Here is a 26,889-nt window from a genome sequence, read left to right as displayed (position 1 = left end):
TTTGTTTCTTCCATTGCGGTTTTCAGTAGCCAAAGGAGGGACTGTGTTCATGAGTGCTGCAGCCATGCTTAAAGAAGAAACGATTTAATGCTTGCTTCGCTGGATTGCATGTTCTCACAATGAACCGTCATCGGTCCAGGCTGTTCTTTGCACCCTGTCAGGTGGTGTTTTTCAGCAATGTGGAAATAGAACGACAGAATGGTTTGGGTTGGGAGGGACCTTCAAAGATCATCTAGTTCCAACCCCCGTGCCATGGGCAGGGACACCTTCCACTAGACCGGGTTGCTCAAAGCAACCTGGCTTTGAACACTACCAGGGATGGGGGCATCCACAGCTTCTCTGGGCCACCTATTCCAGTGCCTCACCACCCTCATCGTAAATAATTTCTTCCTTATGTCCAGTCTAAACCTGCCTTCTTTCAGGTTAAAACTATTGCCCCTTGCCCTGTCACTATAGGCCATGGTAAAAAGTCTCTATCTTTCTTATAAGCCCTTTGTAAGTATTGAAAGGCCACAGTAAGGTGTCACCAGAGCCCTCTCCTCTCCAGGCTCAACAACCCCAGCTCTCTCAGCCTTTCTTCATATACAGGTGCTTCTTAAGCTATCCTAGTTGCTTAATATTGAAAACTTCTTGTAAGCATATATAAAAGGTAAATTATATATTTTACTGTATTTCATGCTCCAAGAGCAGAATGCAAAAATATGTTAAAAACCCCATGCTTTAAACTGCTTCCATTTTAAATTCTACTTAAAGAGAGCCCGCCTGCCTGTTGTCCCGACCTGGGTGCTGTCTCAGTTACTTCTCAGTGCAAACCTTTGGTGTCTGTGTTTCTGCTTGCCAGCTGCTGGTGCTTGGCACCCAGGGGAGAGCCTTGGAGCTGAAGTGGTAAAAACACTGTTCCTTTTGGGACAAATCCCAAGTGGCAAATATTCTGTACTCGGTTTTAGGCTGGGTACAAACCTTTCTCTGAGTGTTGGTGGACTTTTGTAGAGTGATCTTTAAATCTTCTTTTTTTGCTCTAATAGTTAGCTTTCCCTCCTTTGACATGGGTAACTGCATGTGACACTGATAGAGAATAAATGTGGTCCGCCTATATCTTGGTCCCTCATCTGGGAAATCTCAGTAACAGAGTTGTCTGCCTTGTCCGTGACTATTCTGTCTTTGTTAGGCTTCATTATATACCTTCTTAGTTTTCTCATGATTACCCTTTTGCTTTTTGTGGTGTTCGCTCCTGAATTAGCGCACCCTGGTGTGTGCCACTCTTCTGGAGGCAAGTGTCCAGGCTAGTTGGCTCTAAAGCAGTGCTGGGTCTGAAGTGTCTTCTGGTCCTGGCTGGTTTTCTTATTATTCCTTGCTAATGAACCTGTAAACCTTAATGCAGATGAGAGACACACTGTTTTTCAGCATAGCCTGGCCGCTGCTGCCTGTGACTTGACCTTGTGGGCTCTGCAGGGTGTTTAATTGACACCTTTCCCTGGCAACAGCAGAATTGGGACAACTGGCAGCAGCAAATTTCCGCATAGCCTGTTTTCTTTCTGGGTTGTAAGAAGTGAAACTCTCAAACTCTGAGCTGTTGTTTAGAGCTGTCAAGTGCGAAGGAGGAAAAAAACCTTTTCACAGTACATTGAAATAAAAATTCCACTGTGGGAAGGTTAGTTTCCCTCACAGCATCATGAAAGTGAGTAAAGCTCTGGAGTCCAAGCGTGCTACGCAGCCTGCAGTCAGCTGATGACACCTGGCTTTGTAAATAAGGGACCTACGGTTCATTTTCACCACATCTTTATGCTTACACTGTAAGGGAATTTGGGCAGTGTTTCTCTTTCTTTGTAGGTAGATAATTACATGACTGGGAGGGACATCTATGTTTGAAGGGAATGTGGAGGATGGATTAAGAGATCCTGTTCCTATGTAGTTGCTTAAAGAGGGATCTGCTATTTGCACTTCTTCCAATAAGTAGGAGGGAGTGAGACCTTTCTACCTAACCTTGTTCATGAAGCAACATCCTTGAACTTCTGTCTGTAGTTCATCTGTTTAGTCTGCTCTTCAGTTTGGCTGAGTTCTTCATTGGGCATTAATGTATGAATCACACGAGGGCACCTGACAGGACAAGTGATGTAGCAGAACTTTACTAAAGGGGAAAGAAAAAAGATACAGAAAATACAGATGATGCAGGTGGTTCTGAAGTGTTAGACTGGAGAGGGTAACTAATGACTAGCCTGAATTTAGGATATAAAAATACTTGTGTGTCCACATTCAGTAGTAGGTTCAAATTACAAAGGCCCTAGGTAAATTTTTCTGGCTGGGCATGTGTGTTTTCAAATCCAGTATAAAACCTTACCTCCTTGTACTATCAGTGAGTTGGTTTCTCTCAAATCTTATTGTGACCTCCTTTGGAATAATTAAGGGACTAGTCATGTAATAGTCACGGGAGGTATCATGATAAGTATTTTCAGCAGCTGTTTAAAGATGCACAGGATGTCCTTTATGACAAAATACTGAGGTTATTAGTCTTGGACATCTTGTATTTAAAGTCTGAAACTCTCTTAATGACACCTATGTTTTTCCTCATGTCTTTGGTGCAATTAATATGTAAAACTACTTTAGTCTTAGTGTTCAGTGTTGAGAAACACTGTTACCATGCAACATATTTTTTGTAACGTTGTGCTTGTATAACTGATTTAAGATTTATTCAGTGTGAATAATTTATACTGTGTCTTGGATTATTAACTCCAGTGAAGAAGCTGGGATGTGCTGAAAAAGATCAGTTAGCTGAAAGGAGCTCTTCAAGAAATGTTTATGGGGTTTTTTTGTATGCAGTGCATATCATTTTTTTTCCTTTATTTTCATGCCTTACACTTTCTCTTTTTCAGCTGTCAAACGTTTGATGAAAGAGGCTGCAGAACTGAAGGATCCTACAGATCATTATCACGCACAGCCTTTGGAGGTTTGTTTATCTAATGTTTGCAAGAGCTTGTAATTAGGCTGTGTTATTAATACTCTTAAATCCTCTGTATGCTTAAGTATTTAAAATGTACATATTTAGATACTAGCAGACCTTTTAAATGGAATCACTTCTTTTTGTCCTATGATAGAAATCAACAGCAGAATTCCACTTTAATGGTGTTAGTGAAAGTACATAATATCATTTTTACATGGCACGTGAGTTATTTTATTGCACAGGTATAATATGATTATTCCCCCTTCTCCTTCCTGAGACTACATAAATGCATTACGTTTAAGTTTTTTTACACCCAAACCTGACATCTGGCTTAGCTGCTGAGTTGCTCAACAAAGCGCTTAAGCATAGGTGATCTGTGAGGATTCACTGTTTTGCGTACAAAAAACCTGTGAAAAATGTAAATGGGTGCAATTCTGGATGCATTGTAATAAGAGAGAATGCTTAAATTCCACTTAAATAGTAGCTTCCTGAAGTCGTCTTAACACCCAGTTAAGTTTTTGGGCTGAGAGGACAGTGAAGTTCTGGTGTTTAGAAGCTTAACAGAAACCCTTTCTGATTTTGCTGGAATAATAAAGAAGGCAGTGTTCAGTGGTATTCAGTTTGGGGGTTTGATTTAGCTGTTCACAGAAATGTATAGCACACTTAACATGCCTACAGAAAATAAGTATGTTCCTAGGTGCTATAAAATATACCTTATTACAGACTAGTTTTTTCTGTACCTTGTGTTTCCCCTTCCGGTGCTGAAATGTAAGGTTTAATTAATGCCATTACTTGTAACTTACATGAAGGTCTGTCTTCTGGGTTGGAACAGTGACTCGCTGGGAAGGCAAAAGTGGCAAATGGAAGGAAATGCTGGAATTATTGAGTTACCTCCAGTCCTTAAAAAAAAATTGTAACAAGGTGGGCAGTCACAGCCTGTGATACCAGTGTTCAGCATTAGTTGAGAGATCTCATTCACTGACAGCAAGCCTCATTTGGACTCCTGTCCTAATAGCAGGAGGAGTTCTGCTTGTAAATATTCAGGAAGTTGTGGGCATCACAAGATCTGATACACAAAGCCAAACACAGAACCCCAAAGAAATAATGCTTAAAAAGAAGTTTATATGTCCAATTAAAATAATATTCCTAATTTCAAAGTGCACCTGTTGTGCAGTAAGGCATGGGAGCTGTTTCAAAATCGTTTACTGAGAAGCAAAAGAGGATGGGCATTCTCTGGGGTGTGAGTCAAGTCCCTGTGTTGATGTGGGCATGGAAGGGGCTTTGGGGAGGCTGTCATTAATGTTCTTTCTTGGGGTGGGTGCCCCCTGAGTTCTGCAGAAGTTGTTATTCACTGGGGCAAAGACCCAGTTTTCCCTTAGATTTACTCAGTTTTCCATCTGTTGGGTAATAAAACTCTTGCCATAAATGATACAACTAGAGTGAGAGCTTGAATAATTAATTTGAGGGTTTCAACAAAGGCATTGTGTAAAGCAAATTACCAGAAAGCTACAATATTTATCCCTTTAACCAGAATCTTAGTGCTGTGTTGGTTGTCTTACTCTCTGTTTGATTTAAAACTTCTGCTGTGCACTGTTCCTTTAGCTTGTCCTTGTTCAAGAAAATTATGTTAGTTGTCTACTTCTTTGACATGCTCTTCTTTCTTTTTTTTTTTTTTTCCTTCTCCCTTTGGTGGGGATGTTTTAGGATAATCTTTTTGAATGGCACTTTACTGTGAGAGGCCCTCCAGATTCAGATTTCGATGGAGGGATTTATCACGGGAGAATCGTACTACCACCTGAATATCCCATGAAACCACCCAGCATTATTTTGCTGACAGTAAGCATGTTTACTAGTTTTTCCTTTTTACATGATCAATTTAACTGTAGGTGTCTGAGAGAGAGATTCTTGGCATTTGAGGTGATGTTATTTTTGTAAGAAAGGTATCATAGTACAGTTAATGCTGCCAATTTAAGACCAGAAGTCTTCCAAGGTGACTTCGGTGTTCTGTAATTACATGAAGCTTTGCACCTAATAAATGGAAGTTTTCTCCAGGAGTAATGACACTGCTGATGTGATTGTCTAACCTTCTGTTCTCTCCATGGGCCCTCTTGGTCTCTATTGGAAACATTGGTCGCACGTAGGAAGGCAGACCTATAGTTTGGGGCAAAACCCACATTTGTGGGTAGTTTCATACAGCTGTAGCTTTTCAGGCTGTCTGCATGTGGTGTGTGGGTTACAGGAGCAACAGGCAAGCTACCATGTCACACTGGGACATGTGAGGTATCGGTGTTTCCTCACGCATGAATGGAGGCTTCTTTATTCAGAAAGCTGAACAAAAATTTTGTAAGGTTGGCAGTACTATAATTGTCAAGTATTGTTTTGCATGTAGATTTGTTCGATGATGATTTTTACAACTTGTACCAAAAACCAAGAGTTAACTTCCAGCATGTTTTATTATATCCTCCTTTTTCCTTTGAAGGCCAATGGCAGGTTTGAAGTGGGGAAGAAAATTTGCTTAAGCATCTCAGGGCATCATCCTGAAACATGGCAGCCTTCATGGAGTAGTAAGTAACAGTTACTTGGAAAACATTACCCCCATCAAGCAACTAGATATTTAAACTGAAAAAAAAACCCACAAACCTCACAAAGGATGTTTATAGTGGAAAAGGAGACAGATTTTGAGGGAGTAAAAGTATGGGAGAATTTGAGAAATGTAAAGTCATGAAAGAGTGGCATAGGAGGATTTGTGAATGGTATTAAATAAATGCAGAGTGAAAGGGTTGAGAAACTGAGGGGTGATGGTAAGCTCTTATTTATTTGGATATACAAGCATTAAGAATTCTCAGGCTACTTAGAATATTCTTTGGCTTTGGGCTTTTTTTAATTGTTATGAAAATACTTTAAATCCTATTACTTTATCCTGCTTTTGTATAACCAGTAAAACCAGCTTGAATATTGATATACGGGAGTGTGGACAGCTCTTAATTCTGATGCTGTACTTCTGAACACTTGAGAGGAAAGACAACGTGGTCTCAGTTCAGAATAACTGAATGCTTTTACCTTTTGTTTTTAAAGTGTCATTATCACAGAAACTGAGAGTTGACACAATTCATCCAAGGCAATATTTCTGTGTTTATATAATTTCAGTTTTGCTGACTACAGTACCTAATTTATTTCTTTGGATATCAGTTGCACCTTTAAAACAATCTTGGGAACTTTCTAGCAGACCACTCTTCACCTTTTGTGAAGTCTCTCATCATTTTTTAAAGAGTAGAAAATAGCGTCTTCTAAGTAGGAGGTATAAATATCCTCTCTCTGTTTTCTGGTACTTACCTTCATGTGATATTTATCAAATCTACTAGCAAACTGTCTTGAGTTCTTAAATTTCATGACTATGTGAAACAAAATTGAAGGATAGATATTGTCAAAAGAGATGTTTTAGATGACAATTCTGTTATGAGCTATTATTAGTATTTAAGTAAGCTCCTTATCCAGCATATCACAGGATCAAAAGGAACAAATTCGGTGGTACATTGCATAAAAGAAAACCACTGAGCTTGTGTGCACTAAATTGCAGAACTCGTGTCTAACAGAAAACAGGCACAGAAAGAAGAGTGCCTTATGAATCCTCCTCTTCTCCCCCCCCCCCCCATTTATATGTTAATTTTGCTGTACCTTTTTTCTTCAGAATCAATTTTTAAGGTCTGGAGCTCTAATCTTCATATTTTTGCAACGTTTTTGTGACAAAATATATTTTCTTCCCTGAGTTGGCTGATGGGCAGAATCATGCCTTATCTTTCATTTGTAATGTGAGGTTTAAAAAATGAAGAAAGCCATGCTGTGTACCAAAAAATCCCAGGGCTGCTTGTATGAAATTCAGGCTACTCCTACGGACAAAATGAAGTTTTGCAGGCAGAACTGCAACTTTACTAAAATGAGTGTGGAGTGAGATAACAGTTGTTTCTGCAACCTTGTTTGTATCTCTGTTTTCCCGTTTTAGTAAGAACAGCTTTACTAGCCATTATTGGATTTATGCCAACCAAAGGTGAAGGAGCAATAGGATCTCTAGATTATACACCAGAAGAAAGAAGAGCTCTTGCAAAGAAGTAAGCACTAAGTTTGTTACTGTAGGTACATATAGATTCACTGTCTTTTTAGGGGTAAGGCATTGAGTAGAAAGTTACTTCAGTCTGTTCTCTTGCATTTTTCCAAATATACAAGGCATAAAACTATTTTTATATGTATATACATTTTTTCCCTCTGAATATTGTCCAAACTCAGAACTTACGCTCAGACAAAATACTTTGAGAGGGCTGTGTTCCTTCCAGCATTGTGTGGTCAAATTAGTTTCGTCTGAAATTCAGGCCTAGAGATCTAATTAACGTTGCAATACAGCGGTAATTGCAGTGTGGAGGGAAAATGAATACGATGGAAGTGATAGTAAGTGGGGGAGAAAACAACCAAAACAATGATGCATCATTTCCTTTTAGTAAATAATAGTAATGAAACAATGACCAAGAAAAAAAAATCTGAAGCAACTTCTTCTGAATGATTTTTAGGAAATTAACTTAAAATTAGGTTTGTGACCATGATGAAATTATTAGCTTGGTGGACAAGAGGAAAGCAGTGGATTTTGTTTATCTTGACTTTGGCAAGGCTTTTGGCTCTGTCTTCCTTACCATTCTCAGAGAAACTCATGACGTACAGCCTTGGTAAGTGGGGACAGTAAGGTGGATTAAGAACTGGCAGAGCTGCCTGGCTCAAAGGATTGTGGCAGGCAGCACAAAGTCCAGCTGCAGGCTGTCTGTCACTACTGGTGTACTCCGGGGTCAATACTGGGCCCAGTGCTATTCAGTGTCATTAATGGCCCGGATGATGGGGCAGAGTGCACCCTCGTTTGCAGATGATGCAAAACCAGGAGGAGTGGCTGATACACCAGAAGGCTGTGCTGCCATCTAGAGGAACCTCAACAGGCTGGAGGAATCTTGTCAAGTTCAACAAATCAAAAAGCAAAGTCCTGTCCCTAGGGAGGAATAATGCCAGCCAACGAGCTGGAAATGAGCTTGGAAGGGGAGGTCCTGGGGGACAGCAAGCTGATCATGAGGCAGCGATGTGCCCTTGCGGAAAAGAAGGCGAATGGTAGCCTGGGCTGCATTAGGAAGGGCATTGCCAGCACGTCAAGGGAAGTGATCCTTCCTCTGTACTCAGCGCTGGCAAGACATCCAGAGTGCTGGGTCCAGGTTGGGGATGTGTCCAGGTCAGGGTACAAGAAAAATAGAGGCTTACTGGAGTGAATCCAGTGCAGTGCCACGAAGGTGATTGAGGTGCTGGAACATGTTTCATACAAGGAGAGGTTAAGATTGCTGGGAGTGTTCAGCCTGGAGAAGAGGAGGCTCAAGGGATCTTATCCATGTGTATAAGTATCTGAAAGGAAGGTGTAAAGAAGACAGAGCCAGGCTTTTCGGAGTGGCATCCAGTGGCAGGACAAGAGGCACTGGGCACGAACTGAAACCCACAAAATTCAGTCTGAATGCAAGAAAACAGTTTACTGGGAAGATGGTCAAAGCACTAGCACAGGTTACCCAGGGAGGTGGTGGAGTCTTTATCCTTGGAGGTATTAAAAATGTGACTGGAAACAGACCTTAGCAACATGCTCTGCTTCACCCTGCGTTGAGCAAGGAGACTGAACTAAATGATCTCCAAAGGTCACTCACATCCCAACATCAACTCTTCTGTGATTATCCTTAAATTAGATCTTATACCTGTGGGGTTTTTTTTTGTTCTTCTCCTTTTCCCATCTTGGGAGGAGAAGGTGCTTGAAAGACCATATCCCTATCTTATAGGCAAAGTTACAGTATTCCAAATTGTATTACAATTTTGCTGTCAGATGTGAGTTTATTCTGCCTGTACTCTGAGCCAATCAGAAGCTGCAACTTCCCTGTTTGCATGGCACTGAGTCAAAGCTAATAAACCCTGCTGAGAGGTAGGGTTTAGTGGGTTGTTCTTGATACTATATTATCAAGGCTATGTGGTTTCTCATTGGCTTGGAAAGCTGCATGCAGTGTGCCCTATAGACAAATTACATGAGCAAGAGAGGAAAGGTAATGCTCTTGCAGTAGCTGAAATTCCTGAATTTGAGGTGCAAGCTCCTGGGTCCAATTTAATATTTGTAAGAATAGTTAAATCTTTATAATTTACAGTTTTAACTTGCTGCAGATATTAAGTTTTTAAATGGTAACAAATTATTAATGAAGTATAGGTAATAGTAATACGTGACTCATTTGATATTTTCCTAAATGACATAAGAGAATATGTATTTGTAGTGTAGATAATTCTCAACATATTTTTTAGAAGACAGCGTGATTCGGGGTGTGGGGGAAGTACTTTTAAGCTACTGGTCTTGATGCCACTTGTCTTTCTGTGGATTGTTTTGCAAATAGTTTGTTTAAACAAGCAGACAAGAATGTTATGAGAGCATGCCATTCTAAGCAATGTCATCTGTGGCCAGGTCACAAGACTTCTGTTGTGAAATGTGTGGCACATCGATGAAGACAGCCCTCTTACCACTAACATCCGGAAGTGTGTCAAGCCAGGCAGACAAGGAGGCTAAAGAACTTGCCAGACAAATTAGCTTCAAGGTGAAGTCACTGCTTATACTTCTGTCTATGTTGTATAGAATTAAAATACAGTTATTGAGGAAAAACTTGTAATTTCCAGAAGTATTCATAATTTCATAAACCTTCATCAATCACTACATGGAAACCTGTTTTTTTTTTTAAGGACAGTGCATCTGAAGCACTGCTGGATTAGTTTTAATTTCAATAGCGAGCACTGTGGTAAGAACTGCCTAACTATGTTGCTCTTACTTCTATTTTTTCAGTCACTAATAACTTGATTAAATTCTCCAGTATCAGTCTTATCATAAAAGTGTTAGGAAAGTTTGGGTAAAGCTAACCTAAATTTTTTTTCCTTTGTGATTTTTTTTCTCCTTTTGGCTTATGGAAGGAATAAAACATATTCCTACTGAAAAATGGTTGCAAATTCTTTTGAACTACTCTGCAGCTGAAGATACTGAAAGTTGAACCCTGGTATGGAAGTTGCTGTTACCCAAAAATGTGTTCTCTAGCTTGTGTTTCAGTGAAAGTAAGGTTTGTTTAGCCAAATTATGTGCCTTAGAAAATTGCATGTCTTGCATGCACAGTGTTGTTTTTCACTGAGTTTTCCACTAAACTCTTAAATTAGCCATTAAGGAAGACTACTGTGCATGAGGGCAGGGAACTACAATAAAATATATTATGACAGTTTGGCATTGGTGCAGAATACATACTTGCTAAGGTCAGGGATACTAATGTGTCCCCTTTTATCACCAAAGTTCTCCTAACACTGACCTAAAGACACCTTTTTTTTTTGTGTGTGTGTGTGTGCTATGAGAGTAAAGATTGCCTCCTACTGAGCATTAGTGCCAGTGTTGCAGGACCTCCATGTTCCTGTGCGAACTTACATCAAGATATGTTGACATGGTTGGGTCTGTATGTAGTAACGCTTATGACAGAAACATCTCAAAATATTTTACAAAGATGAGGAGATACAGGGACAGAGGTTTTTAAAGGTGAGGTATTTGGAGAAGCAGTGGACTGCCTGCTCCTGGATTTTTTACAATATGTAAGGGTTAAAAAGTGTAGGATTTTTACTTAAGAACTGCTCATCTTCATCTCAGAAATTCTAGACGTAGCAGAGTATAATTTTTTTAAAGAATATTCAACTTATATTTCCTACCTTTTTCAGTTTTAAAATGAAAGACTTGGGGACATCAGACTTTAAAGAATATTGGTCCGTTCCTTTTATCCACATACTTAACTCCACCTCCTGAGAACAAGCACTCAGCAAGGGTAAACTGAACAAATACCTCAGGTTTCTATAGCTTTTTACAATCCATTGTGTGGGTTTACAAGGTAAATCAGTTCTGTCCTCTGGTAGCACCTTCCGTCCCTTTCTCAAATTGAATTTTAGGGATTGGGGTTTTTTAAGCTTCCTGCTTCTCTGCTTTGCTTGACTTTGTTTGTTTGACTGATGTTAAGCTGAGGCATTCAATTGATGTTTGTAGTAAAATAATAGTATGAATTACTAGCAGGAAATACAAAAGTTTTTAATCATTTGGATATATTCCACATCAATTTATGGTATAAGATTTAACATCAGATTGCCGATTGAGCATATAATTTGAGAACACCTCTCTACTAGCAAAGATATTAGCAATCCCTGTGTTATCTTGGTCCTTAAAGAAGAGACTTCCTAACTTTTTCTAGATGATCCTGGGCTCATGAGAAATTATTTCATACCAGCCTTAAGCAAAATGGTAACTTCTAAAAAAAAAAACACAACAAAACACCCATTTATGGTATTGAGAAAGGAATATGACATTCAGGAGAAGAAAATAACAAACAACATTTCCTCGTTAGTTTTCCCGCTTCTGTGAGCCTCCACCTTTGTTCCCGTCTGTTTTAATAGAAAATAACATATGTAATGTATACCATAAATTCCACTCCACTTAAAAAGAAAAAAGACAGGTGACTAGTAGCATGTGTGTTACTGCAAAACAATATGGTTTATCTACATGTTGCCATCATAAGGCATATTTTGCAGTAAAATTAATTATCCGCTCACCCTCTATTATGTTTAAATATGTTGATGATCTTTCTTTGATGTCTGTGTTCTCTCCAGCTTTTCTGGAAGCAGAGGTAAGGGCTGGAGAAAGAGAGTGGGTGACAAAAGAGATATTTCAGTTTTGGGAACTTTCAAGCGCTTTACTTTTTCCGAATGTTAGTCTGACTTCAGTCTAGCATACCAGACTTAGGACTTTCATAAACCAAAATAAATCAAATGCACATTTTGTAGTGTGTGTGCTTCACAGGGATTAATGGTAAAGATGAAATGAGCTTTTCTTGGAAAAAGCAGAAGTATGAAAAGCAGTGTTCACAGGTTCCAGGGAAGAACTGAATATGGGAAAGGAAAATTCATCCTGGGTTGTGAAATGCTGGAGCAGGCTACCCAGAGAAGCTGTGGAATCTCCAGCTTCGGAGATGCTCAAAATGTGACTGAACATGACTCTACTTTGAGGAGGGAGTTGGACCAGGTGACATCTAGAGGTCCCTTCCAGCCTAAATTATTCATAATCCTGTGTTGCTGCTTTGCTGGTCCATATTTGAGTCACAACTTGTCCTGTCTAATAGTAGAATTCATAACAGTCAAGTGTAAAAGGAAAGCAGTGTTCTCAGATCATGTTTTTAAATCTTAAATTCATCTTCAGGTTGTTTCAGTGACGTATTTTTCGGATTCTCCTGAGATAATATACATCAGGAAACAGGGAAGTTAATTTCCTCACACAAAATACTATCATGAAAGAATATTATTCTCTTGTGATCTTATCAGCTTGTTATCACCATAACTGGTTGGTTTCTAATACACTGTTTGGATTTCTTACTACTACTACCACTACTTATATCTGCATTTGAAGACAGGGATTAGATTTGGAATTGTCATCTTTCTAATAAATTGAAATCTAGACACATGACTTGGGAGGTGCCTTGCTTGCTGATAAAAATTGATCTGGTCATGGTTTTTTTTTTTTATTTATATGTATAAATTTAAGTGTTTCAGTTCAGGACTATGATGCTATATCCTCTTCCATCCCCAAGGGATTAATGCAGGCATATATACCGTTTTAACAAGGGGCTTGTTCACGATCTTCTACGTGTCACTACTGATCTCTTGTCTCAAATTTTCAAAAGCATGAAACACAAATTCTGGGAATTGATGCTTATTAGACATTTTATAAATGTGTACAAAAGCCATATTATAAGACTTGTATTTTTTCTTTTGCTCTGCTCATGCTGAAATTTAAATGCTGGAAACTGAGGTATGCGTGCCTGACACAGTATACTGCCATGCATATATGCCCAGTCTTGATGTGGGTTGTGAGGCAACTTCAGTACTAGAACCAGTATAGCCACATTAAATTAGCCCTTATCAGAGGCTAATTAGCCCTGCTGAGAAACAGGCTATATTAATTCACTTGTTACAACAGTACTCAGCATTCACTCAAGGACACGAGAAACAGAAGTTTTAGAAAATGTTATTTCTGGCATAATGTTGTCCTGGATCTTCTGAAGAATTTTCTCTTTTGCTCTGTACATTTGTATATTTTTTTGAACATTATACCTGTTGTACGCAAACAAACTTAAAATTGCTTTTTAAACTGACGTTTGCACATGTATAGACTTATTTCTAAAGAATAAGAATCTCTTAAACCTTTTGGTGTGTAACTGAAATGCAGTCGGCGTACCTGATTATTGTATTTCAGTAAGTCTCATATTCTCCGTACATTAAAATACACATTCCAAAATAAGCCAAATCTTTTTTGAGGAATTTTGATCTTGTCTCTGAAGCCTGCACATGTACTCCTTGTAGGCAGAAGTCAATTCATCCAGGAGGTCTGATGCTGGACCTTCAAACACGTCAGGTTTGAACCACTCCACCGCTTCACGTGAGCCCCAGCAGCGTGGTGCAGCGAGAGCATTCCAGGACCCCACAAATGCAACGGTACGGTCTATCATTGAGCTTTATCAGTGCAAGTACAGGCACAGTCTGAACATGAAATTGGTACTATTAAGCTGATTGGAGGCTTCATTAAGAGTATATAGTTCATACATTTCTTCCTGAACTTCTGCATACTTTTATATAAAACCTATGTGCAAAAGTTAGCATATAGTATGCTGAATCCCTTTCAGAAATAGCGATCTCTTAGCTTTCACTTCTTTCTCTTAAAAACAATAAATAATGTTGTTTTAGCAATTTGTGTTCCCAGTAGTTCCTTTAATGTATGAGTTAACAGTTCATTAAAACGCTATGGTGTCTGAAGTACTACAATTTACTATCTACATAATATATGACAGATTTTTGCAATAGAATTCTTAGCCAGAGGCAAAAAATGTTTCGGTGATAATTTGTAACTTTTAAATATTAATTAAGGATATCTTCCTGGTTTTTTTATAACCTCTTAAGTAAATCTGACTAAAATATTCTTACTGTTTGAAGTATGACACTTACGTTTTAATACTGTTAGGTGTGAGGCTTACATAATGATTTCAGAAGTGACCGAGCCCTGGTAGTGTGCCAAGGCAGCTGCTGTTATGACTGTGGTAAATGCAATCTAAATTCACTGATAAATTGCAGGCAAATCCCAGCTAAGCTGTCTTTTTTAGAGAGGATGGGGCTGCAGATAGTTTAAAAAAACTAAACCATGTCAAATAACGTCAGACCATCTGTTGCGTGTTTGCAACATATTTTTAAGCTATGTGGAAATATAAACATGCTAATAGCATACTTTTTTCCCCACAATAAGGATTTTTCTGGATCGTTCAGGATTTAATAAACCATTTTAGTTTATTCTTCTTATTACAAATCCTGGCTCATATAGTAGAACTAGTCAAAAATACCAAGGCATTGCTGCATTTTCTTGAGGAAGAGACTGGGGTTTTTTTATTAATACAATTTCTAAGAAATCTGTTTTAATCAGTTACGCTGATTTAATAAGTAATTATTAACTTAATTTTCAGCAGAACATTCCCATGTGAAACAAAACCTTTAAACATATAAATGTTTGTAACAGTATGAACTGTTATGTTATCCAGTACTTTTACAGATTTTTGCCTGTGAAGAGACTTATTGTGTGATATAATTGTTGCACGGGTGTGTCTGTATTGTGGGAGAGGCGCACGCGGTGTTCCTGACTTTTGAGCTCTCCCTGCTTCACCTAATCTTCTAAGTCACTTTCCTCCATCCCCACCTTCACTTGTCGTTTTGCCAGACCAACAGCCAGTATCTTGATGCCACACTTAAAATTACTAGTGTCCACTCTGGTCTGCTGTCTTGCTGAGGACTAAATACCTTCCCAGTGCTTTGTTGAATATGTATTTCCTGAGTTCCTGCTGTTTAAAAAGCAGATGAGGATCGAGGTGGTCTCTCCATCACAGCATGTGGTGATGATGAAGATGACTTTTTGCCATGCTTTTCACCTAGTACTATGTACTTTTCATCAAGACCTAATCATTGGTTGTTCCCATTCACGGCCCTCTTAGCAATGACTGAAATATGCAACACTAGTGCAAATGTTGCATAATTGCTGTTGAAGTTTTGTGCACCTATATTAGAGAATATTTGTCAAGTATTGAAATAACTTTATCTTTGCACGAAGAAAAGGAGGGGAGTGGGGTGATTCTCATGCCAGTGATAGTTGCTTCCCACGAGAACTTGACATAACATTATCGAGGTTTGTGGATGCAAGGTAATGAGTGCAACAGCATGAGAACAATAAAAGGAGCAATGCTGCCATGGAGGCTGTGGAAAATGCTGCCACAGCAGCTTGGGTAAAAGGATAGACAGCTGCGAAGAACAGGCTTTAAGCATTATTAAGGCTAAAACAATAGGCTACCTAAAGCATTATGCAGCATAGTATTTGAGGAATCTGAAGCCAGTGCAGAAAACACCTCTGACTAGTCTACTTCTGACTATATATATAGAGATATATATACACGTACTTTTTTTTTTAATTTGTAGTAGCTGTTGATGGCTACTCAGGGCAAAAGAATGGTACATTACTCCTGTTTGAGTGTTCAAATTGCAAGCATATCACTGCTGGTTTGGTAAAGGTAATTGCCCTTAGCATTAAGAAAATGAGACTTTTCCACATCTGAGCAAAAGAATGTTTTTGAATCAATATATTCTAGATACTCAGGTTGGACTCAGGTCTACGTTAAGCCACCTAAATGTTGGTACCAAAACTCTTATCACAGTCCGTGGGACTAGTTAGTGGAGGCTAGAGAGCACTGCAGCTTAATGAGGAGCAGAGGCTGGTAGGCTGCATTGCTTGGTCTGACCCCCTGATGGCATGGACTATTATGGGAGTCTGAACTCCTACCACACCTGTAGCAAACTACATTTAGTGTATTGGTGTGGCATGATGTCCTACCTTGGTGCTTATAGTTAATGAATAAAATTAATACTTGGTAAGAATTATAAAGAGATAAGCTAAAAACTGTGGTTAAATATTTTTCTGACAACCTGTGAATATATTAAAGCTCAGTATACCGGTTATTTAAAATTATTATACTGTAGTAGCGTCCGGCACTAATATACTGGCCAGACGATGCATAATGAGGAGTGATGAAATAAATAGTGTAACTGAAGTCAACTGATCTTGAACTGCTGAGGGGAGGTTTCTGTAAGAGAATGAGGCTATGTTCTGATACGTGAGATTTATAGAAGCCCTTATTTTTAATCTATGTTCTGATTAAGATATTGTTAAAAAGTGTTCCGTTTTCACTGTTAAGTGGTGTCCTGAGTTTTGTAATAGTACAGCAACAGTTTTAAATGTCTTGGCAATCAGGTGTACTTGGCCCAACTTTGATTCATTAACAGACAGATATGTTTCTTGTTAGCCTTCAAGCCATGCTGTGCCAAACTTCAGCTGTTCTTCAGCTGAAAGTTATGTGGACAAAGAAGCATTTCACTTACCTTTGTCATCTTATTTCTGTACCTCTCCAAGATCATAACTGAAAGAGGCTTCAGTAACCCAGAGAATTTATATGGTTCTGTTTGGTATATTTTTTTAAAACATCCCTTCCAAGATGATTTTTTAATACTTAGAGCATTCCGATAAAAGTTTTTAAACTAATGGCCTGGAGACATGAGTGATGCAGTGAATGCTACCGCTCTTCAGTAGGTTGAATGTAGTGTAGATTTCCTTATTTGCATGTTGTTATAAGATAGAAGTCCTTGTTAATTCTAGTATATGTACATTTTACTAAACTAGCCTTATTTATCAAACTGGGATGTCCTTGGAGCAAAGTTTTCTATCAGTCCTAACAGTTTCAGAAGTTGCAGAAATAATATGACACGAAGTGCATATTCAGTGACTGTAAAGATCAGATGCTAAAGCTCGCAGCTACAGTGTAGCTTTTATTAAATATTTTTATTTTTAGTCTATTAAGCCCTCACTCCCATTTCCAGTATGGTTTGGCAGGAAATGATTTAAAATTGGATGGAAATTGTCACATGAGGTGTTACATTAGTCTAAAAATCCTGACATTTTTGCTTAAGGAGAATTTAAAAATTTGCCATAAGTGAAGACAAGAAGATGGTGATTTTTTTAAAAAAATGTATTTATAATACAGCCCATCTGCCTCTTTTGGTATTTATTATTAAGTCTTCCAATAAAAAAATCTTTTTCTAGACATATGTTATTTAAGATACAGTAGCATCTGGCCCCAAATTTATATCGGGTAATGATCGCTCCTTTCTTACCTAAATTGCTTCTGCATGTCTGCTAATACTTGGCCACTGATTTTGTTGGGAATCCCAAGGCAGTGGATTAGCTCAGCTTTGGGTGAAGCACTCAGTCTTGTGCTGCCCTGATGCATCTATATAATTTCCTCAAAAAAAAAGAGTAAAGCTTTGCAATTGTCAGTGAGGCTTCTCCTGAATTACAGCTCCGTTCATGTCAGTATATGACACCGTGTCTCATTCAGAACAGGGTCTTTCTGTTTTATTTTTAAAATAAAAATTTGCAGTGTTGGGAAGAAACCCAGGTGTGTGACAGCTAATGCTAGTTACTTCAGTAAGTGTGAAGGACCAGGAATATTTCTAGGCTTTTTTTCTTCCCTTTTAAAAAAAGCTACTTTAAGAAGAATAACACTTTGCCTGCTGAATTTGCAGTTCTTGCTTCCTGAGTTCACTTCTTTTCCCTCCCCTTCTGAAAGACGGGAGTGTAAATGAATCTAGGAACTTCATTTTCAAAGGCTCAGCTTCCCAAAGCCTTTATTTTCCTTGGCATGAGGAACCTACTTTCAAGTGGGTTCAGTATGAAGCAGAATGACTTTCTTCTGCAGTCTAGTGAAAATCGTGGCAAGCTGCTTGTGGTGTTCTTGGCTGTCTCTGCTGATAAAATAAACCTTTTAAAAACATTTTTCTTTGAAGCTACCCAAGCTGCTTGCTTGCTTAGGCAAGAAACCTATGTAAACAGGCAAGTTATCAAGTGGTGAGTAATGACATCAGTACTTCCTTGGTGGTAATCAACGGTGGGAAATACTAGTGACGAGGTAGGAGAGGAAGGTCTCTTCCCTGGGCTAGTTAAATCACTGACTAGGTGAAAGTTCGATTCTTCTCCCACATGCAGAATATTTGGCCAAAGAGTCACAGGACCAAGTGCTACTTACTGTCTTGCGGATCATCAAACCTGGTACACGATGGAGGGCATTCCCTATCTGGCTGTGTGGAAAGGATATCTTTTGTAGATATCAGGCCAAAACAGTGCTTAGGGTGATGGATATTCTGTCCATTAAAAGGCTTTTGCTTGGAAGCAAATATAAAATGTCCAGAATTCTAGTTTTACCTGCTGTATTGATAATCTTTCAGAAGGTGGGTGGGATGGGAAGTTAACTCTGGAAAATAGCTGCAGGTTGCTTTAGGAGAGTACCTGCAAACTGTTCTGAGAAGTGAAAAGAAGGCTTGAAGGAAAAACACCCACCTTCTTGTCAGAGCTACTTTCTTTAAACACTTCAAAATTGAACCTTGTCAAAATTTTTTTCCAACAACTGCTGTGTCACTATTTCAATATTGAAAAGTTGGAAGTTTGAGCCTTTTAGTATTGCAAGCAGGACAAGGCTGGTGGAATATCAGAACCCATAGTTTGTCTTACAAACTGACTAATGATTTTCTTTAGAACAATACCCTCCTGAGCTGAACATCAGTTGTCAATGTTTTTTTTAGTTTTTCGTTTTGGTTTGGTTTTGGGGTGGAGTGTGGGGTGGTGCGGCGGCATTGGTTTGGTCTGTTTTTTTACTACCTATAATGGTAGGCTTAGATTTGACCAGTAGAGGGCAATAGGTATATGCATGCATAGGTGCAATGCTCAATCATTTGTGCTGGAATCACCTGGGTATTTTGTGTTCAGGGTTTTTGTTTTGTTTTTTTCCAGTGTTGGAGGTGATGATGAGAGCAGATTTTTGGACCCCGTTGTCCACAGGAAGCGGTGCAGCATTACTTAGAGTTCTCTGGACTTGTCTCCTCCCTTTGTTCCCACCCCCGCCGCTTGTTTTCTGTTCAGTACAGGTGACATTACAAATCCTGATAGACTTGACTGTCTGGAGGATTATTAAAGATCTGTTGAACTGCAAAGAGTTAAGCAAATCCTAGACAAAGATATTTGGCGTATCTTGATTTGGAATGAATCTAGAATTCAAATATTGTTTGCAGATGTTCTTCAGACTCCTTAGAACTGCTAATTTTCAGCTTGAAATAGACTTCTTTTCAAGATAGCGTCTGGACAAAAATGAGGGATGTAACCATCTTGTAACTACTAGTAGCATGTATTATTAGGCTTCCAAGTATTAACAGTTATCTGAAGAGTACATTTTATTCCTAATGATTTTATTCCTTGATAATCTTATGCACTGTCTTGCCTCACAACTCTCCATGTTTCCTTTTCAGTCTGACACTCAGAATAGCAGTGCAGCAGCCAGTCAAGAGCATACTCCCCCTGCGTCCACTAACATGTCTACGAGCCCGCGGCAGCGCCGTGCCCAGCAGCAGAGTCAGAGACGGGCTCCGTCTTCAACTGACTTTAACCGGGTACAGCAACCGAGAGTCCACATGAACCAGACTGGATCAACTGTTCTGATTGTCCTGCTGACTTTGGCACTGGCAGCTCTTATATTTCGTAGAATATATTTGGCTAACGAGTATATATTTGAGTTGTAAGGCTGTTCCTGTTGTAACAGCAGTGGCTTGAATGCTTCATTGAACATTCTGTATTGGGTATGACATGAGAACTGTTTACAAAGGTTATGTTTTGTATTTACGCTTAAGTCCTTATGAATGTTAATGTACCTACAGATACATTACTTGTAAGAAAAGCAAAGTTGGACATGGAGCTACAAGTGTTAACTGAGGGCCCACTGGATACTTGGAGAAACAGTGCAGTGGACTAGTAACATTAAGGCACGTGGGAGGGGAGTCAATTTGAGTAACCTATCAACTAGAAAGACCATTTTAAAAAAGGTTTTATTCACTTTTTTATGGAATATAAATGCAATTAATCACCCCGTCTAAGTTAGTATAAGATTTGACGTTGGAGAAGGGATTTTAAAATTAAACACTACGATGTGTCTGTGTCCAGTGAACTCTTAATTTAGAGAGGATACAGTTCTGTAACCACTTTTATTTACCGTGACACATTTCTGAAGAGGGAACACATACGAATAGGTTGTGATGCTGCTTTGTGTGTGTGAAAGGGGGAAAGGAGTAGGGGAGGGAAGAAGGGGCCACAATACTCCTTGCATTATTTTGATTTTTGGTGTTTTTGGAAGAAAGATTGGATAATCTTTTTGCAAGATTTGAATGTCCTCTTCTAATACTCTTGATTGTATATCTTGGGTTTTTTAAATTTTAAGATTATATAAAATACGTCTATTCTTGCAATAGTTATAAATATGTAATATAATTATTTACCCAGAGCTATTGTCTTTTAATTATACCGGAAATATACATAATGTGTTAAACTGAAAGTTTCATATGTGGTTTTATTTACTAAAGAAAATTTAAACCTTATTGTACTTAAACTCTCATATATACGAACATGCTTAAGAGAAATATTTATTAAAACCTTGGTAGTAATAAAGAGTTTCAAGCCAGTCTTTGGTTATGTGTCAAGTATCACATGGCCCTTTTTTTTTTATTCCCCCCGCCTGTGTTTTTTAAAACCTAAAATGAAGATTGGAACCAGAGGCTTTCTGCATTATTGGTTTATTAAAAAACAATTGGTAATATTAATGAATGCTGTGAAATTACATATAAAAGCAATAGATCTACAACTGTTAGGGTTTTGAGAGGTTTTTGTCTGTGAATGTAAAGTGTTACAGTGAAGTAGAAGAAAGCAGTCGGTGGGATAATATTCCTTGTTGTATTATTGTTCAGATTTAAATGTATTTTAACATGTTATTTCAAAGGCAATGAAATTTAGCTAACTCATTTTGTTGCTGTCAAATGTAATAGCACTGACCGAAATGAGATTCTCATCCTGTTTCTTAGCAAGTATTCATCAAACTGCTACAGCTTTCCTAAATTTTGTTAAATATACTATGTATTAGTGTTTTGAAATATTAAAGTAGCTATATAACAACTTCTAAAATAAGAAAAGCCTGTTGTGTGTCTAACAGGGACGTGGAAATGAAAAATACCAAAAACTGAGTTCGTTCTTAGCACTTTTTCTGGATTGTCGATGGTGATGTTTGCAGGTACAGTGGGACAGAGATAAAAAAATAGGTTTCTTAAGTTCAGACAAATGTAGTTTGTTCAGCAGTTACTTACATATTCCGCTGCAGAACAATTTGATGTCTATATATTAATTGATTTGGTTTTCCCTAATTTATATATATATTTTAATTTTACCAGAAATTAAAAAAAAAAAAACAAAACCCACAAAACCTCCAGATCCTGTGTTTCCTAGTTGGCATGTTGCTTGAATAACTGTTCTATTCAAGTATGTTGTAAACGTGGGCTCACAGAGCAGAGGTCTGACCCAGAAGGCAGTTTTTCTGGGTTTTGGCCCACTTGCTCCTCTGGAAGCTTTGCTCTAAATATGCTTTGCTTTTCTTAAAGGCTCACTGCTGTGCCAAGCAAAGGCGCTCGTACCTGCACCACACACTGGTTATTCATAAAGCAGCTAAGTCTGCAAGGAGGCAGCCTGCGTTGCCCTTAGAATGGGATGTGGGAAGATAAGCTTTGAATGGTTTCTGAAAATAGCCTCGTCCTCGTGATTAAAGAAGTAGCTGCTTTTTAATTTTTCATTTTTATTTCAAACATTTTTAATAAAAGTTAAAATGCCTGATTGTGCAAATACCTATTTGAAAAAATAAATATTAATGGTGACTTGATTTATGTAACGAGTCTATTGCATGTATAGGTACTTCAGGGGTTGCTGTGTTTTAAAGAAGTATTAAAAGTTAACAGTAAATAAAAGCACCATTTTTCAGAGGAAATAGCTCATCTTTTATCTTCAACAGCATAAAGGGCCAGACTAAAATGGAAAACAAAAGTCTCAACTGCTCTAAAACATCAAAATGTGTACATTTTACAATGATAGACATGTATGAAATGTGGCACAGGCAGTTTCCAGCTGAAAAGGATGCGATGTGAAGGAACAGGCGATCTGGAAAGCCTAATGAAAAGGGACAGCCCGGTTTTACGCAGTCTGGCAGAAGGATAGCGCTGTCCTGAGATTAGGGGATTGAGCAAAAAGCCAGCATGCAGAATTGTGGGGTTTTATATAATGGCTTTAGCAAATATCCTTTAGGACCCAGTGGAAATGTTTGGTGAGGCAAACTTCATGAGTAATGGCCAATCATTAGGCAGTGGTGAGGGAAGAGCTTTGAGTGAGCAGCCCCTGAAAGCCTGTCAAAAACATCACATTGGGAAAGCGCCGTTTCTGCCACCGTTCGCCGACGAACGCGCAACGCTGGAATTAGGGTTGATTCAATGTTTAAACGCGGGGGGACTTGTGCTACAGGAGGTTACTGGAGTGCAGACCGCCCGGCTCCTGTTTCCAGCAAGATGCCTTACTATGCAAAACTTCTATTAATCTTTTGCTTAGTTCTTCTCGTGGAAAGCAGAAAGCACAGGAGGAGGAGGTGGACAAGCCAGCTGGAGGTGCAGAGGGCAAGGTAAGGCTTTTTAAAGCACCTAAGTTTCTCTTCCTGTAGTCTTATAATTACGTTACCACGTAGTCATAAAAATCTGCCCTGTCAGTGTCTTTATAAAATACTGTACGTGCAAACAGCTTTATAGATAAGGTTTTTTGAATAGTTTCTGATACTATATTCAGTTCTAAGTGTAAATAGACACATTTAATTAATGAGACAGGTTTTGCATATAAGTTGACCGCTTCAGCTCGGTAGAAATATTCTTAGCCCTGTATGTGAATTACAGAGAGAATTCAGAGAAGTTGCAGTTAATAGAGACGTTCAAATCTGCATGTTGTTCCGGCACTGTTTCCAGAGCAGGTTATTTATCCTACTTGCTGGAATGTCTGTGAAATTGCATGTTATTTTGTAGCAATTTAAGGTGAGGGTGTTGGTGACCATACGTGGTATTCATTGGTAACATATACATCCCTGGAAGTCACCCGGGGACTGTAAACTTAAAAATATATTTTGGAAAAATACTTGGAAACTCAACAAAGATGTGTGTTTTAAAGTCAAGCGAAGGCACAAGGAAGAGTTAAAGGTCTTAGAAAAGTTTATTAGATTTACTGTTCCTGAGATTTGACCAGAGATTTACGTTAGAAAAGATAATCTTCCAAACCTGTCAGACAGTCTAAAGTATGTTATCCTTTTTTGTAGTTATGTCATCCAGTGGCAATTATATCTTACAAGATTGTTCATTGTTCGAAGGGCTCAGAAATAAAACTGGGCTAATCCATCTTACTAAATGGCTTCACTATGGCTGTAAACCTTCATCTTTTCATTCATTTTGTTGAGGTTTTTTTGGTTTAACAGTCAACGCTTTTATAAAGAGTGTTGTTACTTGAATGTTTTAAAGAACCGTGATAAAATTGAAACCAAAGAATACCTAATATGCTCTCAGATTTATACTGCTTACTGGAAAATACAGTAGCATATGCTTTTAGTGACATAAATATTACCAAGCTGAAACAGGCAGGGCCTGAGCATAAAATCCTAAAGCCAGCTGAAGTTTTGCCACTGATTTCAACAGAATCTCCATTAGTCATTTAACTCAGAAACTTTTTCCAAGTCTTTGTTCTGGGAAATACGGTAGCATTTTCTTGCACGCAATTCCCGTGTAGTAGAGATCATCTACTTTGAAGTAACAAAATAGCGTAAATCTTTGATTTAAATGTGACTTTATCCAAATGCAGTGCCATTTTCTGGGTTAATAACTTGTTTGAATATTTTGTAATTTATTTAAACACTGCAAAAATAAATGACAATTTATACAGTGCCGTTTTTGTGAAGTTGTGATAGAGTGGAAATCAAAGCACTGCTAAAATTATATTTATATGGATGAATTTACTGTAAAGAATGACTGATACTGTTGGGTTTCCTGTGAAATCATTATTTTAATGAACAGTTTTCCAGCCAGGTAGAACCTGAGGAACTCTGTGTCTTTTACGTGTGTATATATATATAATTTTTTTTTACATTTTATATGAGTACAATGTACTTATTTGAAAGTATATAAAAGTAAGTATTAGGAGCTCTTAAACATGAATAACAATTTAAATACAAAGAATTCTGCAATATTGTGGGGAAAAAAGGTGTACGGAGCAATGACAGTAATATCTTAAATTTCCAGTTACGTAGAAAAAATACAGTTTTCTCTAAACTAGCAATGAATAGTAGACTCTTCCAGTAAAAGGAAATTAAGATCAGTTCCTATGCTGGTTTTCTAATCATGTAAGAGAAATGAAAAGTGTCCTTTTTAATAACTGCATCATGTTTTCTGCTTAGTATTTCTCTTGCTGACCTACCATAAGAAATACCAATGGCCTCTGCGCTGGACAGACACAGTCTGTCTCCAAATCCTCTCTCCTAACAGTTGTGGAAAGCCTCATCCTTCCACCAGCAGAAACACTGCACTTTTGAAACAGAAGTGGCTTTGAGCTTCCCTTAGCTAAAGACTTCCTGCCAAGTTTTTTGGAAGTGGTCAGTGATTTGGACTATCTCGTTAGAGGTGCAATTTTCAGGACACGCTACATGCCAGCCTTAGGCTGGGACCCACAAGTAGACGATCAGGGCATGGCAGCACGAAACTCAGCACACAGACTGTTTCTCCAAACAGCGGTCCACTGGGGCAAGTGGTTTGCTGATCTGCTGCCGGCAGGCGTGCTCCCTCTGTTGCCTTGCAGGGCCGCACTTTTTCCCCAGCTCTTGACCAGGTGCAGCAGACAAGTCTTCTGACCTGCGATACCTCCCAGGCCCTACTGATCCCCTCTGCTCTCTGGTGATTTCTCAGAAAATGCAATATCTGTGAGTGGCTTAATGGTTAAAATGTTGATAACCATTTTTTTACAGGTGTGTTTTTTGGCCGGGGTTCCAGTCCAGGGCATTGCACGGCCCCTAGTTGTGCAAGGTCTCCTGAGATTTTTTCACCAACACTGCAGTAGGACCAAATAGCAATGTGAAACAAAAGCAGGGAGGGGCACGCGCACACACACAAATGGCAACTGCAGACCTGAGAAGCAAGCCTCATGCCTTATCTTGGCTGCGTGCTCCAGCTGTGGTTCGTGTTTGCAGTTATGACTTCTCTGCTGTTGCTAACGTCGCCCCCTCTGACTGTGCTGCAGCTGGGTAGCTCTCTGTGTAGGCTGTGAGATGTTTAGAGCCTCAACACTGCTTCCTCACCAGCCTATGTGTATTCGGCCCTGTCTCTTCAACAGTTGTGCCTCCTGCCTCTTCAGCATAACAGTGGCTGCTGGCTCCCTTGGCTAGACCCGTTATCCCCCCATATCTCCATCATTTGGCTCTTTGCAGTGTTCGCTGCCCAAGCAGCCTGTTTACCCTGGAAAGCCGAGCGCTACCGCAGTGCTGCACCTCTGCAGTCAAACACGCCGGTTTACTTTTGCTTCTGCTGACATGGGCGCCAACTGCGCTGATTTCACAGTGAGGAGGGCTTGCAATTGTTTTTTGTTTTCACAAGCCAAAGATGACCTCTTAAGTGGTGTGGGGACAGCCAGGCAGGTTGGATAGGTCTGCCCTGAAACAGTGAAAAGGTTGAGCTTTTTAGCCTTGCCAGGGAGTGTCTCTGCATAAAACATCCTTGTGAATTTTACCCTCTGCTTATGTTACCGTTGTTGGCTTTGGGTTGGATAGATGTAGGAAGAGGCAAGGAGTGCAGGGTTTGGGATACGCTGGGTAAAAAAAGGCTCCATTTGTTGCTGTGAAGAGCAAATGTATTCTGCATTCATCTTCAATAAGCTAAAAATATGAACAACCATAGAACAGATTTTTTTTCTTTCTGGTTAAAAACCATACTTTATAAATCCAAGAAAAAATAGAGGTCCTAAGCAATAGATTATAAGGTGTGTGGGGATATGACCCTGAAATATTCCTCATGTGTCTGATAACAGTGATTTTGCACAACTTCTGAGTTTGTGTCCATCATTTTCTGGAATCTGATTTAGTTTTTTTCTGGAAATCTGGCAAGGAAAGTCACTTTCCTTTCCTTCCTTCTCCAGGCATAAAACCACAGATGAGTCAGTGTGAGGCACGTTACATCTAGAAGTAGGGCAAGAGAGTCTCTCTGCCCTGCGGCTCTGGGACTGCTGTGGCCATCCATGTAAACCAGGATAGACTTGTCTTGTTGTGGAGCTACCAGGGCCTCTTGGGCCTCTTGGGCAGCCAGGACTCATCAAGCCCTTGAAATGGTGGCCCTGACAAGCAATGGAAGGAGACCTTCCCAGAATCGAGGACCTTGAGGTTCCCAGCTTGTCAGAAAGTGCTTGACCATATCTGATCCCATGCGATCCATGTACATTAATACTAAAGATGTGCATCTATGGGGGATACACTCATAGCATAATGGAGATAATAAATTTGTAATGCTCATCTAGGAGCAAGTTAATTGTTATGGCAGTCATAAACTGTTATTGTACCTTCTCTTTTTCATTTATCCTCTAGGGGATCTTTGTCAAAGTAGTCGTATGCGTTGTTGGTTAGAAAAACAGGGTTTTTACCTTTCTTGGTGCTAGGTTTGCACAGTGTGCATCTCCTCTAGCTTGCTGTGGCTGCTACACGAAGTAAATGACATCTTCAACTGATGTTGAATTGAAATTGGGTATTTTTACCAGAGGGTATCCTGAAGTGTGGTAAGATTTTCAC

At 39.0% G+C, this 26,889-nt stretch overlaps 2 protein-coding genes across 4 annotated transcripts in view; both read left to right on the top strand.

Annotated features, from left to right (window-relative positions):
- The window catches only part of UBE2J1 (ubiquitin conjugating enzyme E2 J1), a 29,329-nt gene extending 7,402 nt beyond the window's left edge, over positions 1-21,927 (top strand). For 2 of the 3 annotated variants that reach the window (XM_075087273.1, XM_075087274.1), the window contains 7 exons: positions 2,871-2,944; positions 4,643-4,774; positions 5,418-5,502; positions 6,939-7,044; positions 9,447-9,576; positions 13,406-13,537; positions 19,484-21,927. In XM_075087273.1, coding sequence (XP_074943374.1) covers positions 2,871-2,944; positions 4,643-4,774; positions 5,418-5,502; positions 6,939-7,044; positions 9,447-9,576; positions 13,406-13,537; positions 19,484-19,753 — 929 coding nt within the window. In that variant the 3' untranslated portion in view covers positions 19,754-21,927. Of the gene's footprint in view, positions 1-26; positions 162-2,870; positions 2,945-4,642; positions 4,775-5,417; positions 5,503-6,938; positions 7,045-9,446; positions 9,577-13,405; positions 13,538-19,483 lie in introns of those variants that run through there. The other variant, XM_075087275.1, reaches the window with a different exon arrangement.
- A 353-nt stretch (positions 21,928-22,280) lies between these two features.
- The window catches only part of LOC142054552 (gamma-aminobutyric acid receptor subunit rho-2), a 39,908-nt gene continuing 35,299 nt past the window's right edge, over positions 22,281-26,889 (top strand). The window contains exon 1 of the mRNA XM_075087272.1: positions 22,281-22,713. Within this exon, the coding sequence (XP_074943373.1) occupies positions 22,529-22,713 (185 nt within the window). The 5' untranslated portion in view covers positions 22,281-22,528. The remainder of the gene's footprint in view (positions 22,714-26,889) is intronic.

This window comes from Phalacrocorax aristotelis, chromosome 3, assembly GCF_949628215.1.
Source record: "Phalacrocorax aristotelis chromosome 3, bGulAri2.1, whole genome shotgun sequence".
NCBI lineage: Eukaryota > Metazoa > Chordata > Aves > Suliformes > Phalacrocoracidae > Phalacrocorax > Phalacrocorax aristotelis.
Note: the sequence above shows the minus strand (reverse complement) of the source record. Positions and strands in the feature narration are given on the sequence as shown.